This window comes from Enhydra lutris, unplaced genomic scaffold (assembly GCF_002288905.1).
Source record: "Enhydra lutris kenyoni isolate GAN:26980312 unplaced genomic scaffold, ASM228890v2 scaffoldscaffold32, whole genome shotgun sequence".
NCBI classification, from domain to species: Eukaryota; Metazoa; Chordata; class Mammalia; order Carnivora; family Mustelidae; genus Enhydra; species Enhydra lutris.
Window position 1 is genome coordinate 12,175,060 of NW_019154116.1, and position 16,772 is coordinate 12,191,831.

A 16,772-nucleotide genomic window follows, 5' to 3' on the forward strand; every position below is an offset into this window, starting at 1 on the left:
TAGAATAGTTCTACAGCAAAATGTATTCTAAATGCCTTTCGTGAATTATAACTAGACTATAAGCTCTAGACAATACCAAAAAACAGACAAACAAACATAAAGCTGTAACCAGAACCCCTCTAAGGTTAGTCCACTCCCTACTGTTTACCCAGCAAACATTTAATATACAGAAAGAGCAAACTAGGGAACTTCATCACACTGCATTCCAGATGGCTTCTCCCCACGGTCACCAGGCACCTGGTGCGAATGTGATCTTACCCTGAGCAAGCACCGTGGTGATGCAGATAAATTCCTCCCCCCACAGCCCTCATGTATTCCAATGTCAAATATTCAGAAATGTTGTTGAATATTCCCCCCCACTATTTCATTAAGACACATGGCTGGGAAGCGACCGCATCATAATAAAGCATTTTTTACATGTTGAGAGAAAAACAAATATTCATAGCACTTGCATTTAGGTTAAAAATGCAAACAGCTCTCACTTATAAAGAATATAACTAAGTTGTCCCAGGAAGAGAAAGAGAAGGAGGGAAGAAAAAAGGGAGACAAAAGGAGAGGGAGGAAGGGAGAAAGAGAGCTACACACAGAGACAGAAAGCAGAAAGAAGGCTATACAGACACAAAATATTTTTGTAGCTCCCGCCGTTACCCATACTTTGTATTGTCTCTCAGGCAAGCGATTTCAAACATTTCACTCAACTTATTAACAAATGGACATGACTGAGAAATGAAACTTGTTCTCTTCGCTCCAGACCAGCTCTTGCAGAGTTCTGTGGGTCCTCACGCAGCGGCCCTCTCCCACCCTAGCTCGTCAGTGGCCATGTCCACTGGATTCTAGAAGGGGTTTCCTTTAGGTTCTCCCTCCCTGCCCCAGGACTGCTGTAGGCCACCTACCTCTCTGGTGGTTTCCTTGCTGCTGGTCCCACCTCCCTCTAAATCATTAGCCCTGCTAAAAAGAAATTATCTTTCAAATATGCAAATCTAAGCACATCACACCCTACTAGGAACCCATCAGAGCTTCCCACTGCTCTCACCATCAAGGCCCAGCTGGCACATTGTTGGTCCGGCTTCTGCTTGCCCTGCCGTCCTGCCCCTGTAGCCTCCTGGTCTGGTTCCCTGTTCAAGTCATAGGGAGCATCTGTCTTTCCTCACCCAGAATTCCCTTGCTTTTCAGAATAGGGACACACTATCCTCTTCGGGTCTCAGCTCCATCAGAAAACTTCCTTGACCCTTAAAGGCCAAGGTTCCTCTTATAAGATCCTAGAGGAGATCATCCCAGAGGAGAGCAATTCTGTAGAGAGTGCCCGCCTGTCTGCTTGTCCTACAGGATAAGTGCTGTGCAGCCAAAGATTGCATCCATCCTTTCTCTTTTTCTGTTCTTAGTGACTAGCACTGTGCCTGGGACGTAGTGGGTATCCCGAGAAACATTTATTGAATGAACACATTCATGAACACTCTTGCCCTCTGTGTTCCATAGTCCTCATTATTTAATAAGGAAACAGTACCGTACAGTAAGCACCTGGAGAAACAGGTTACAAACTTTCGGCTCATGAACTACCCATCACACTTTAGCTTAGTAAACACCTTGGTGGGCCACTGCCATAACTGTCAACTGAACTGAGAAAGGCCTGGTCCCACTTGCAGGTGTGAATTAGAGAAGGGGTTCAATGGGATATCCAGCCACCCTCCTCCAAGTCTGTGACAAACAGCAGCCTGTAATTCAAAGAATGTGTAACCTATCATTTCAAAAAGCACATGTTATCTAAATCCCAGTAATTCGACTTAAAAAAAAAAAAAAACTGCTGAGAAAATCCAACGTTAAGTGTCTTTTCCACAAAGTGGGAAAACAACAACAACAATGATGACAACATTGCTGGCACACATGCTGTAAAATCCAAGTGTTTCCAGCATCTGCCTTCAGCATGCTTCTGCCTGCCAGAACCCAGCTGGCTCTGGGTTAAGAAATTCCCCTACTGCAAGTCACTGAATCGGTATCAGGAAAAGTCAGCTAGTCAAGGCTGTAAAAATAAACATCTGTAGCAGCAGCATACCGGGCTCAAAGTCTTAGCAATGCTCCCTCACACACCTGAAGCGCTGCATACTTCTCAAAGCACTTTTGTGTCCAGTCTCTGTTTGGTCTACATCTCCGAAAGAAGGTATGCAAACCCTTTCTCCCTGTTAGACGACTGGGAAGGCGGACGCCCACAGAGGTCGAGGTTTTTGCTCTAGGTCACAGAGCCGGTGGGTACAGGGATAGAGGTCAAATCCAGGGGTCCTGTCAAGAGTGGGGGTCCCTCCTCTCAGCCTTGCTGAGGTCGGCTTGTGGCACTGTTAGAAACGACCGTGTGCAGACCGAGTACGGAGGAAACGAGGAGACACAGGAACTCAGTGCACCTCTGCACAAGTGGGAGCCATTTCCCACTTCTCTCTCTGCTCTCCAAGGTAGACTTGCAATAGCCTGGAGACTAGGTTAAATAGGGGAAGCCAAAGTCAGGGTGGTAGGAAAGAGAGAACACTTTCTCTTCTGGTTTGCCTAAATATCACTTGCCCTGCATTTCCCTAGAACGCGGAGGACACAAATATTCTCCTCTGAGACTGTAAGTGGGAGCTGGCAGGCCCAGGGCTGCTCCCCTGGGGGTTGAATGACAAAGGGCACAGCTCTTCATTCAATCCATTCATGTCTGAAGTGGGAAGGTGACCCCCCACGGTGCATGCCTGGTGCCTGACAGCAGGGCCTGGCACCTAGAAAGGTAACCTTTTTCTCCTCTCCCAGGTGCTCTCCTGGGAAGTTTCAGGAAGCACACTGCTTGAGCATCACTGGACGCACCCAAAAAGCACTTTTTGGGGTGCCTCGGTGGCTCAGTCGGTTAAGTGTCTGACTCTTGATGTTGGCTCAGGTCATGATCTCAGGGGTGTGGGATTAAGTCCCACTTTGGGGCTCCCTGCTTAGAACAGAGTGTCCTTGAGACTCTCTATCTCCTTCTCCTTCTGCCCCTCCCCCCATGTATACTCTCTCTCTCTCTCTCTCTCTCTCTTGCAAATAAATAAATCTTAAAAAAAAAAAAAAAAAGCACTTCTCTCCGCCTGGAAAGCTGCTGGAACAGGTATTTCCCCAAACGTACACAAGTAAAGCTGACACAATCCTTTTCCTCTCTGCACTTCTGTCTAACCCCCTGCAGAGTAGGGATTTGGTCCAAAACCTGCCCACTGTCAGGAATGAAAGTCCTGAACAGTTTAAAAGTGTTGCATCATGAAAAACTGATCTGGCAGCATTAAACAAAATGCTTTTAATAAAAGAAATCATCTGAAGGAGCTGGCACCACGTGGCTTCGTGAGAACTCGAGTGGAGGCTCCTGGTGGTGGGAGTCACTGGGCCCTGAGATAGCATCTAGGCAGGGGCTGCCCGCCACAGGCCAGGGCGCCAGACACATTCATGCGTGGCACCTGCTGGGGCAAACCAGAACCTTCTGCAGAAGCGTGGTGTGCCACGCAGCAGAAGCCTGGAAAGGAGGGCACACACACGAGAGTATTTCTAGTATTAATGCGAGGAAATAATTCGACGTGTGCACAGATTCCTGTACCAGAAAAAGTTGCCAACCATGATTCATAATAGAACGAAAAGAACCAACTTGAACATCGGACCCCAAGGGAACACATTACGGCGTATCTCTGTGAGAAAACGCGAGGAAGCTATTAATCATCACGTGTTAGATGAATACTTAACGGGAAACTGCCTATGATATAAAAAGGAAAGAGGTGGGGCGCCTGGGTGGCTCAGTGGGTTAAAAGCCTCTGCCTTCGGCTCAGGTCATGATCCCAGGGTCCTGAGATTGAGCCCCGCATCGGGCTCTCTGCTCAGCGGGGAGCCTGCTTCCCTTCCTCTCTCTCTGCCTGCCTCTCTGCCTACTTGTGATCTCTGTCTGTCAAATAAATAAATAAAATTAAAAAAAAATAAGGAAAGAGGTTACAATTTTGTCTTAAAATACGTGCCCCCCCCCCAAAAGGAGGCGGGAAGAACACGTGGTCTAATAAGCTACAGCCATTACCTCTGGCTGCTGGGTTTGCACAGGATTCTTAGTTTCTTCAAAAATTTATTGATTTTCCTCCCCTCTAGAATGAAAATGAATATTATAACTAGAAGAAAATTAATACATTTTTTTTTTTTTGGAGAAGACAAATCCTCTTTGAAAGTCACAGGCTTTCCCAGCAGCTTTTGAGGTTAATTAAAACTTTTTTTTATTTTGATAAAATATAACATAAAAAGTATCATTTTAACCATTTTTAGGTATACACTCCAGGGGCATTAAGTACATTCACATTACTGTGCAACCTTTGCCAGGGTCCATTCCCAGGGTCCATCGCCATCTGTCATCCCAAACAGAAACCATACCTATTAAACACTAACTCTCCCCCCGTCCCAAACCCTGGCCACCACTATACCACTTTCCATTCTAGGCACCTCACGTAAATGGAATCGGACCCTAATTGTCCTTTTGTGTCTGGCTTCTTTCATGTCTTAGCGTGTCTTCAAGGCTCCCCTATGTGCTGGTATACATCACGATTCAATCCCTTCCTAAGGCTGAGGAATAATCCACTGTACGTGGCTACTACATTTTGTTCCATGACGTTAGCTTTTAAATCAGACTTTAATGTTTATCATGCCTGAACATCAGAAGGATCAGCGTTCCTATAATTGAAGGATGTTTACCATCAGAAGAATTAAGAACACCGGACGGTACAAGGAAACAAGTTATTTGATTCAGAGCCAAATTCTCCACCTAGGTAGAACCCACTAAAATCTAGGTATCAAGCCAAAGTTTGCAAGAAGGGAGGACACCAGGTGCTACACACTTGAGGAACGCTTAGTGGTCCCCAACTAAGTTGTCTGGGACCAAAGGCACGTGTGTCACTTTGTGTAAGTAATTAAAAAGGCCTGCTACAGCAGTCAGGATGGCGCTTGCCTCTGGGGGACCAGGGAATCTTCTGGGCCGAGGGAAATGCTCCATATCTTGGTCAGGGTGTGGGCCACACTGATACGCATTTGTCACTTGTCAAAACTCATGGACCTGTACATTTCACGGAAATGAAGACCTGTACATTTCACTGTATGTAATTTACTGTATGTAAATTATACCTCGATTTTTTTTTTTAAAGGAATGAAAAACAGGCTTGCCAGGACCCCTGGCAAGAAGTCACATTAGCCCTAAAGAAATTGAGTAAATGAGAATTCTAGAGACACAGAGGTGGTTCTGCAGCTCACCCTGTTGCTTTTCTGCCTGTCTGCCTCGGGCGCTTCGGTGGGTCACCGCTGTCCCTGTGAGTGAGTGCGAGCTCCTTCCTCTTTGCTGCTGAAACACTGGTTTGTTTCGGGGAAGTCTGGTAAACACATGGGGGACTGTCTGTCCAGGCCAGGGAAGCTGCCCTAATTTGGTACACAACCCCACAGGTGTGCAGCCCGGGTGGCGTAATACCTGAAGGCATGTCCCTTTGCGTGGGAGGAGAAAGCAGACACGTCCTGACGACCTGGCAGGCTCCAGGTGATGCAAGGTTGCAGCTGAAGAGGGAGGGGTAAGCACCGTGACCCATTTTCGAGAGAAACAAGGGCTCCAAGAGTGCACCGGGGAACCACATCCAAATGTGAGCTCTAGGTCCAAGAAGATGCATTTTGACTCCCTCATTTCAGAGCCGGCTGGCTGCCAGGGGCCTTTCTGGTTGCTTCTCCACTGTGCTCAGCTAGACTCACGAAGAGGTGGAAGTTACCTCTTTCTCATTAAGTACGGTTATTTGTTACTCTCGGCCCAGTCTGTCTTTATAAAATGTCAAATTCAGGCCACACAGGGTGGGAGGCCGCCTTGTCCCAGCCACAGAGTATTTCCTGCCAGGCCGTTTAAAAGCACTCAGATGTCAGACAACTTGTTCTTTTTTTCAATCTGCTGCTCTAGATTCTCCACACTGCTACTCCTCGCTATTAAAATGCACGGCCCAGTGGCCAGCAGATCTCCGGATTGTTTATGGCACAGCGGCATTCGGGAGCATACAAAGTTCTTATCGTCTTCAAGACAGCTCTGAAAACAGAACGAGCCCATGGAAGCCAGATGGTAAATTGGAAAAGAGCAGTCAGAGGCTGAGCTACTTCCCCAGACTTAATGTTATATTTTTAAGAAACTGAGCAGGGATTCTGAAAAGCTTCTCGACGTGGACTCATTATCACTTAGGACAGAAACCTGAAGCGACCTGCTCTCACAGTCATAAATGCTGAACCTCGAAGCTTCTGGACCCAAACCAGTTCTCTTTGGGTCTCTCACAAAATAAGCTACCTTTACTTCTCATATCCTAGGAAATCACAGCCACGAGGCCAGCTGCGGGCCCTTCCCCTCCTTGGCTCCCCTGGCTCCCTAGGTAAAGTCTCATTAACCTGCCCGCAGACATTCTGCCATTCAGCCACTTCATTCCCCCTCGTGTGCCGGGGACCTCAGCCTCTCCTTTCCAGTCACTTTGTAACTGCTTATCCAAGGATTCCCACTTGCTCTCAATTTCCTCCCAGCCTCGAGTCAGAGTCGGAGTCAGAGTCAGAGTCAGAGTCAGAGGGCCCCCTGCCAGCCGCGGTCTCCATCCAGGCAGAGGCGCAGGAAGTGTGCTGGTGAGCCTGCGTTCCTAGGCGGGCACAGGGGCCTCGGGCCTCCCTGTGCTCCGGGATAAGGAGCCACACACAGCCCCTCCTCCACCCTGAGGCTGGGGACAGTGAGGTCTCCGCACGTCAGGAAGCAGGCTGTGCGACTGCCCCATCTGACAGAAAGGCAATCCTCTACCACTGCCAAAGGTATTGGACTCTTCGACAGCCCGGCCCATCTAATGATATCAAAATACCATAAAAAATGCAAAACCCAGCAAAGGACCTGTGAGCTAACTTACACCAAAAGATACTCTCCCAACTAAAAACGAACCTTGTCCATCTGTCCTGGGACCCCAGGACATTTCCTGAACCAGATGTGCAGGCGGTTTCTGATAACTCCTTGTCTGGGGGAGAAATTACTTCCCGGGCCCTGACAAATAACCGAGCTGTCTCCCCTCCCAGGATGGACTTTGAAAACGATCGCATAGGAGCAGCAGAGAGCAGTGATGCAGAGGTCTGGTAGCTGACCAAGACAGCTGACCTCTTTGTCATTTTAAGCTCCCTGGTCCTCAGCGCCCTGAGTGGTATCTGGTTGGAACAGCAGCTGAATGATCTCCAACCATGGAAATCACAAGACAAAACAAACAAGAATCCCCGAGTCTATATGGCTTGCTGTGAAGTCTGCCAATTTACCTCTACTGTGACTCTGTGTTCACCTTTGCAGATGGAGTGCTTCCCACGTCGGTGACAAGGGCATCTGGAGAAGGGGAGGCAGGGGGTGGCCCCAGCCAGAAGACAACTATCTCAGAACAGCTGGCACAGCCTTACCGCTTTCTGGGGTGTGTGATCGTAAATGGCCCTGTGCAATTACACACACTGACACATCGGTGTCCCTCCATTTGCAAAAGTGGTTCACGTGTGTTTTCTTTACCAGGACCTAAGCATCAAGAGCAGGGCCACATCAAAGACGGCAACTCTTCCCTGGTTCAAAGGTCACTGGCTTGACACTGACTCTAGAATGCCTCCAGAACAGACACAAAATCAGCACAGGGCGGGAAAGCAAGTGTCATAAAGGGTATGTGCTTTTTCCCAAAGGAGGCCTCCAAAATGATTTATTCTTCATGTTTCATGAAAATCTCACTAAATGTCAGTTTCTTAGGCCCAGCGCAGATCCGAAGCAAGAAATTAAAAGGTACTCATCATGTATTAGCTATTTTTATTATTTCATTATGTTGTTGTCTTGGTTAGTGCCAAAATCTTCAACTGTTTTGACTATCACCTGTCAGCAGCTACCCCTGACGGCCCAGCACAACAGGTATCTACAAGACATCAAAAAATATTTCATGACGTCCTGAGTACCATATTTATCTAATAAGGTAGACAGATGTGTGATACGTATTTCCAACAATGATAACTTTCGTACTAAAGAAAGAAAAAGAAAACTAATGATTTACATTTTAAGGGATAAGCTTCAGTTATCCAAAAAAAAAAAAAAAAATGCACTCATGTAGGCAGCTCACATCCAAATAATGCTGTAGAAAAACAGGGTTTTCCTTATTTTTATTGCCTCTCCACAGCAACTCACAGAGTTACAGGTGAGAAAAAAATACCAGATTGACTTTTCTAAAATGTAAGCACCAGCCAAGTCACTCTGGTATGAGTTTCACAAGGTTTCTTTACTCCAACTCACCTAGGACATTAAAGAGGATTGTGTGGCATCTCTCATCCTCCCATCCCAGCATAACCTGCCCCACGTCAGACAAGGGAGAGTAAGGAGACTCGGAGACCACATTACTGAGCCCTAACACACACTGGGCTCATCACAGCTGAGAAGGGAGATGGTACCATGAACTGTGTTACTCGGGACTCACTGCTTTCAAAGAATGTGACGGATCCCTAGAAAGAGATTTAGATACTGTCTTGATATTTGAAGATGTTGATTATGTTTTGAAGGATATGCTTGAGAAGAAGGATTCTGACAAAGTAGTAGTTAGGCTAGTCATCAAACCAGTCAAGAAATAAAGAAATGGAGAAACCTGCTGCAGGATTAAGCCTCTGCGGTCTAGAAGTAATCCACTTACCTAAGTGCATGGAAGGAAAGGGACTTTAAATGTAGATTCACATCCAGAGAGAACTGGGAAACACCAAGGAGGACAGAGTATCAGTTGGCTAAGGCGGTCAACGGTGTCCTTGACTAAATATGGACTGCCAGGGAAGAGTGACCTCATTTTCTATGTATGAACCAGAAACTGAAATAGGTACCCAATTACGCCAGGCATAAAGCCCAAGGCAGTCAGAAAAACACGTTATCTACTTATTACACAAAGATGCTCACTGAAACTTTATACCGCAGGAAACAAGAAACCTCAGCATTTAAACAAATTGGGGAAGAAGCGGTTGAAGGGGATTAGGAAGTACAGACTTCCAGTTAGAGAATAAATAAGTCATGGAGATAGAAAGCACAGCCTAGGAAATATAGTCAATAACATTGTAATAACCTTGTACAGTAACGAATGGTGACCACATTCGTCACGGTGAGCACTGTGTAAGGTACAGAACTGTCAGATCACTACAATTGTACATGTGAAACTAATATAACATTGTATGTCAACAGTTCTTCAATAATAAAAAGTAATAAAAAATAAACACCATTGCAAAAAAAGTTGGTACTCGATAAGTAATAAAAGAACAAACAAAAAAATAAACAATAGGGAAACATACACAGCAAAGGGAATTACAGCATGCTTGTATAATCAAATACTATGCTGCTATTTAAAAGCATACTGAAATACTTGTAAGTGACATGGGAAAAATGCCTCTGGGTTCCGCGAAACATACACATATCTCAATTATGATGAAAAAAATTTGGCAGGAGATATTCAAAATGTTAAAGGAGTTCTTTTCTTTAGAGTGGAATCAGAGGTATTTTTACTTTTTCCCTCCATTTTGAAATACTTAACCAAACTTTCAACAGTTAGCATTTAGTATTTTTATAATTAGAAAACATTGAACGGCATTTTGAAATCTATTCCATTAACATAGAATAGACTGAAGGGAAAAAAAATCCCTCCCTCCCCCATGGTTGCTTGGAAACTTGGCTTGAGATTGCCATTTCTGTCTCTAGGTACTTTGCAAAGTGGAACATACAATGGGCAGTTTTATTATTACTTAAGGCAAGCTCTGCCTGGGGGGTCTCTTCCATCACTTACAGATCTTGGATAAAGAGTCCCTTCTCAGCAGTGGCCAATGTCAGACACACACCCTTTTTCATTCTTTTACCTCCTGGTCTGGAGAGGGTGGGGGGATGTATTTCCCTACTTAGTAGACAAAAAAGACATTTATTAAACTATTTTTCCTGGGCCTTTCTCTTTTTCCATTTTGTGGTATTAGTAATTTGAGACCCTTATATTGTGAAAGCCTAATGCTCGGTTCCCTAAGTTAGAAAGGACTTAACGTTCCCTTTATGCAACTTACTCTACAATTCTAACAATCCATATACAAAGCTCTTCATTCACACATAAAAACTTTGGGTCTTTGAATTATTATGAACTATCATACTGGACCCAACCAGATTCAGTGAATCATCTAGGGCAATCAGAAATACCCACAGTTATCATCTTGGTGTGGCAGAGGGAATTACCAGACACTGGGCAGAACACATTTCTTCTCAAGTTTGGAGAACAATTTCAAACTTCTTTACTCCTTTGAAGTCTTCATAATGAAGTTGTATTTAACATTTTAGGTGCCATTAAGTACCCTGAAACAAAGTTCACTGATTTATTCTACATAATTTGGTGAACTTGGCTTTTAAGGAATTCAGGGACTTTGTACCAAGTTTAGTTTTAAATAGAAATAAAAGTCCTTTGAACATGGTGACAACAGAGATATGTGCAGATACTTTTAAAAAATACATTGTTCAAAATCTATCTTAGCAATCTGCAGTGCTCTAGTGATAAAGACTAAATAATTTCTAAATAATTTTATTGTGAAGTATCCGCTGCTTCTTATCTTCCTCCCTTCTAACCAAAGGCAAAATAAGATACACTGTTGATTTATCAATATGAATTATCTGTATAGTTTGGTTCTTCTCCTGTGAACCTCTTGGTCACAATCCCTTCGTTCCTCAGAACCCTTTTTATGACTGTCTTACACCATGAAATTCAAAATTTGACTGCTAAGATTAAGTTTAAACCCTGGCTGGGAACCAGAAAAGCCAGAAACTTATTCCTAAATTTCTAACAAATCCCAGGTGGATTTCAGCAGCGGGGGGCCTGACTGGAGGAGGTGGAGAGCAGGAAGGCCAAGGGCCAGGCAGATGTGGGCTCGAGTCTTGGCTCCTCCCCATAATACCTGCGTGATCTTGGACAAGTGACTCTACTTGCCCCTAACCTCTCAGTTTTTCCACACTTTGTAACATGTGCTAGAAGCACATACCAACTAGTCAGTTAATGGAAACAACTAATAGTTTTGATTTTCAATCTGTAAAAAATAGAGATAAAATGATAATTCTAGATATTATAAAGTGTACTAAGCACCCACAGGGTTCTACAAACACGATTTTACTTTCTGCGATAATGGACTGATTGTCATTGTTTCCTAGAGTGTTTTCATTTACTATTAAAAAGCAGGTTATTCTAGATCAAGCAGCTTTTCTCCCCCATGTAGGACGCACCCCTCCCTCGCAACCCCCCAAAATTACTGCCACCACCAAAATTTAAAATGTGATAACAGGTTTTGCTAACCTTGTTAGAACACTCCATAATATTTGGGTTTCCTCCCTGACTGAGCCATAAAATTATAGGGAAATCTATCTACAACTGAATGTTCATACATCAGGAGGCTTTGGATGAATCACTGCAGGCTTCTTCCTAGCCAGCCCCTCCCCCACACACACCGACAGCTCTGAGATAATTTATGAATATGTAATACCTTTACACCATCGCATATGTGCTGTTTATTCAAATTTCAGTGGAATCCTGCATATAGCTGGATTTCCATTTTAAAAGTTCTATCCACATTTTGTTTACAGAAACAGCAAACTGAGACGTTTATAACCATAAAAAAAACCCCTCATCTTATATTATTTATATTATCTTTTGTTCTTGACAAGTCAGAGACTTAACAGCTAATGAGATGTTTTATTTTTTTAATTTTGCATTTCTTGTTCATCTCTAGGACATGTGACCCAAGGGCTGCTTTGACCTTTGACCCCTGTACTCCTCTGTTACCCCTCTACTGGAAGATGAGTCAATTTTTGAAATATGAAGTCTTGTCCACTCAAGGTAAGGTGTAACACACCTGCACACTCTGAAGGAATGGTGGAGATCTACATGCATCCATCTGTCTAGAACATGATTAAAAACCCACATCAGGAGCAAAGTATTTTCTGAAGTCTAAAGCAGACCACTTTTGCAGATAGGTTCATTTTCCTCCTCTCTGTTGTGTTTTAAAGCGGTTGGGGTAAAATGTACTTCTATTCTTACCCACAGGTGACTGGGTCACTCTTCGATTCCTACAGTAATTCTCCTTCAGCTTAAGAAAATGTAAGTTCTGTTCCTCTACCCTTGTACAATTTTGCAAAACAATTATCATCTGATACCAGATGGCAAAAGAAGGTTTTTGGAAACCTATCAGTCCCTTCCCCCCTAACTACTCTGACAGACTATCTCCACCACCAGGCAGCCTGTAACCTCATAAACACACCGGCACTTAAGGGATAAGGGCCTCAGACAACACTTGCTGATAAAACATTTGTGCAAAGAGACAACTCTTCCAGTACTTTATGTACGTCGGCTTTGATAATCAGGTTAGCAACATTTTAAGGATGCGTCTGCATTATTAGACCCACTAAGATAAACCGAATGTGTGACTGTTTCTTATGTCTAGTCTCCCTTTTGGGACCTCAGGAGATCTTTTCCCTTACACTAAAATCAAATGCTTAGTTATATCTGCCTGGTACTAAATCAAGGCAAATGTGAGGCAATACTATGGTATGTTTCAGGTCATTTAATTACGACAAAGAATACTCTCACCTCCACCAGTTATCCCATATAATTTTCTTTCTCTTATTCCCTCCCTCTCTCGCTCTCATGTACGCGTTCACTGTCTCTGTTTCTCTCTCTCTCTCTCTCTCTCTCTCTCACACACACACACACACACACACACACACACTATAACAGCTCAGGGAGAAGGGATCAGGTGAGCAGCCCCGGCTTTCTGACCTTTGGGATCGCTCCAAGAAAATAAGCCTTAAATAGTAGAAGGTGCAGGTGAGCTTACAGCACTGGACTCATCTAAAATGTGCAGGGCAGTGTAGTAAATTCAGTCCTAGAACCTTTCCACAGATTATACAAAGCACCCGAAATCCCCAGTGCTATGAGAGAAGAGAAGGTGGGCAGAAAGGAGGCGGAGCAGCAGAGATGCCCAGGGGAGACCCTAGTGAGCAAAGCGGCAACAGAAAAAATATAATAGTTCACCGGAGGAAATTAGTTTGCTTACCAGGCAAAGATCTCTAGACACTATACCATTTTGTGAACACTTCTGGGCCAGAAAATTTGAAGTACACGTAGCTTACAATGGGGGCTAAGTATTAGTGAGCTTACAGAGTTGAATCAAGCAAAAGTTCTGAGTACAGAGAGACAAATCCAAACAGATACTCATCAGAGGGAGCAGTCAAACAGACCCCCTTCTGAAAGGGGGTATTTTAAAAAACAAAAAGTGCACCAACACAGGTGCATTTTTTTATACATATATTCCTTGAAGTCTCTCCACTTAAAGTCAAAGAAATAAGATAGTACAATATCGGGAGTGAGGCTCATCACTCGCTGGGGCCAGTCCCCACACCTGCCTCCTTGACAGGAGGCAAGCCACTGCCTCCCACCCCCATCCTCTCCCTGGCCTTCAAACGCAGCTGCATCCCGCTGGAGGCTCTGCGAAAAAGGTTCCCACAGGCAAAGTGCAGAGTACCAGTGCCCCACTGCTGGGAGAGTCTGCAGCGCTGGGGATTTGCAATGACGCCACATGGAGAGAAACGGGGGGAAAACATGAAAAAGAAACAAGGACGAGAAGGCAACAAACAAAAATGCACTCCCCTGCTTTAGTGGTCCAAAAGGGAAAAAAAAGGTGGGGGGGGGAGAGAAAGCCCAAATTAGAGATGGTCAACGGTTAGCTTATCAGGACACATTTGGGTACCCTTAATCCATACCTGGCAAAAAAAAAAAAAAAAAAAAAAAAAAAAGAAAGAAAGAAAATTAGAAGTACCTGGGAAATGAACTTGGACACGTTCTAATACAAATCTCCCCATCATCGCCATCACCATCACCACCAGCACCGCGTAAATAAAAACCAAGCACTTGAGCTATTAGCAACTACATTCTACTTACAGACCTGACGTTTACATAATAACAAATTACATAATACTCCTGCTGTGCACTAAAAACCCTTCTATAGGTGAAGCTCTAAACCCTCTCGTCTTTTAACATTTTCCAGAGAGAGCTGGAAAAGTCTGCTGAATAACTGGGGGGAGGGGGAGATGGAGTGCTGGAAAAGTCATCCTTGACAAGCTGCAAGCCAACCAAATGTTCCCGGATAAAAAGGGACTCGGAGCAGGTGACTCCCCGCTGCTTTCATCCCCTGGCGTCCGGGTGTCTAAGGCCAAGGCAGAGCGAGCCCGGCGCGGGGCGCAGGGCGCGGGGTTCAGGGCGGAACTGCCCGGGGCCGGGTGAGGGGCGCGGCCGGGGCTTACCTGCTCCCCGAAGTCGATGGCTATGTTGGTGATGCCCAGGGGCACCAGGAACCGGATCAGGGGCCAGTAGTGCGTGAGCGCCGGGAATTTCACCATAGTCCCCGCCGTGGGCTGACCCCACACACATCTGCCGCCGCGAGGGGACTCTGCCGGGAGGCGCGGGGCGAGTGGGCCGAGCGGGGGCGCGGGCGGACGGAGGCCGGGTCCGGCGGGGCCTCGGGGCGGCGGCGGCTCCTCCTCGCGGCTGCGGCGCCCTCTCCAAGCGCGGCTGCTCTAGCAGGAGATCCGCAAGCTCAAGTCCATCCCTGCTGCCCTCCCACACAACAAAGATCTGCCGGGAAAAAAAAGAGGAGGGACAGCGGCGGCGGCGGCGGCAGCAGAAGGTTCTGCTGACAGCGGCTCCATTATAAGCGCTCTGGGGCCCGGAAATAAATAAATAACCGCGCGCACGAGGCGCCGCCGCCGCCGCCGCCGCCGCCACCGCGCGGAGGAAATCAGGGGCGGGCGCGGAGGCGCGGACACCGCCGGCGGCCCCGGGGGCGGGCGGGCGGCGGGCTGGGGAGGGGCCCGGCCGGCCGGGCGGGCGGCGCCCTCCTTTCCTCCGCCGCCGCCTGCGCTTGGCGCTGCCGCGGGGGGCGCTGCGTACGCACAGGCCGCGGGGCCGCCGCCGCCTCCGCGGCTCCCGAGGCGGCGCGGGGTGGGACTCGCTGCGGTGCCAGGGACGGCCAGGGGCGGCGGCGCGAGCCGGCGGAGCGGCGGGAGGGTGCCGCGGGGAGCTGAGGGGCGGGGACGCCGAACCTCTGGAGGCCTCGGGGACGCCCGGGTTCAGGCAACCGGGCCCTGTCGCCCGCCCCGCAGGGCCCGGGTCCGGCGTCCCGCCGCCGTCCCGGGAGCGACCGGGACGTGTGCGATCCTGGCAGCCGAGGGACGTGAGCGCGGACGCGCGGGGCGAGATCCAGGCGCTCGGGGCTGCGAAGGAGCGGGAGCCCCCGGCTGTCCCCGGCGAGCGCCGCGCGCACTCCGTCCCCCGGTGGCCGTCTCAGGCGGGCGGAGATGGGCCGAGGACGCCCCTCCCGGGCTGGGGCTGGGGGGCCTGCTTCGGGCCCACCTGGGAACTAGGGGCCGGGAGAGAGAGGGAGAGACGCTCCGGAAGGCGCGGGAGGGGGGGGGTGCGCCGAGACAGAGCAACGGTCGCAGCGAAGGGGACATCGCTGTCGATGTGTCCCAGGGGAAAAGGCGCCGAGGGCCGCGGGGACCGCTCCCTGCACCCGCCCAGGCCGGGCCCGCCGTCCTTGGGAGCGCTGGGACCTGCCTCCCGCCGTTTGTTAACATGAGCCCAGATCCTCCCCAGTGCACCGCTGTTTTAAACCCACCGCAAACTCGAAAAGTCTGTCTCTTTTAGATAAACAAGGGGAAAGAAGAAAGAAAACACTGTTTTTTATTATACGGTGCCCCAGTGATTTCAGGGCAAAGATTAGCCATGCCGAGGGTTTTCCCTAAAACTTCAGGCGAGCTTGACAGCCAAGCCAGCATCCATCTGCACCAGGGCACTAGGACAGCGGGTTGAGGCCCCGGGAGGGAAAAGTGCCGCACGCAGGCAGGGGGTTCGTGGGAAACCTCTGTCCCTTCGGCTAAATGTCCTGAACCAAAAACTGCTCGCAGAAAATAGTCTATTAAAAGGAAGGGGGAAAAGAGCCTCCTGTGCAGGGTCGGCTTCGCGGGCTTATGACCCGTGTCGCCACGGAGAAAGTCCCAGCGTTTGGAAGACTTGTGTTTGGTTTATCCGACACTGTTGCCCTCTCGAAATTTCTAATTTTGGAAGGAAAGGCCATCCTGCTCATATGATTTTGCACTCCCCCCACATCACATGATTCTTTTAAAGTTTAATTAGCATAATGAATTAAAGTAATCTATTGTTAAAAGCCATAAAGTAATTTTGCAGCTAGGAATGAACCCATTACCTCACATGTAGCTTTGTAAAGCTGGTGCTCATAGCGAGCTAGAGACCTCAACTTTCTGGTTTCAGGCATTCACAATGTATTTGTAAGAATCAAATGTTTTCCATATTTTATGCCGTTTAAGAGACCTTTTAAAATTCCACACAGTCCACACAAGGCCTTGAGAAAGAGGAAGATAATTCACCCTCTGAATGTAACCTGCTCTGATGTAACCTCAAATGACATCCCCTATAATTAAAATGAAAATTTGGTAATTATTTATTGTGTTACGTGGTGTCAAGTAATATTTTCTAAAAGACTTCCCAGAAAAACAGGAAATACTTGTGACAGGACTCTTCTCTATGGTAAATTCCCAAAAGGTGTGTTTTAATATAGTCAAATCTTATTTAATATATACGAAGAGAGCTTGTTATTTAAAGGAATTCTCTGGGAAGGAGTTCTTTTCTAAAGCAAATATC

The 16,772-nt window shown here is 47.0% G+C and overlaps 1 protein-coding gene across 1 annotated transcript in view; it reads right to left on the minus strand.

Annotated features, from left to right (window-relative positions):
* The window catches only part of LOC111153388 (ANKH inorganic pyrophosphate transport regulator), a 135,583-nt gene extending 121,055 nt beyond the window's left edge, over window positions 1-14,528 (minus strand). The window contains exon 1 of the mRNA XM_022512386.1: window positions 14,357-14,528. Coding sequence (XP_022368094.1) covers window positions 14,357-14,452 — 96 coding nt within the window. The 5' untranslated portion in view covers window positions 14,453-14,528. The remainder of the gene's footprint in view (window positions 1-14,356) is intronic.
* Window positions 14,529-16,772: the final 2,244 nt, after the last annotated feature.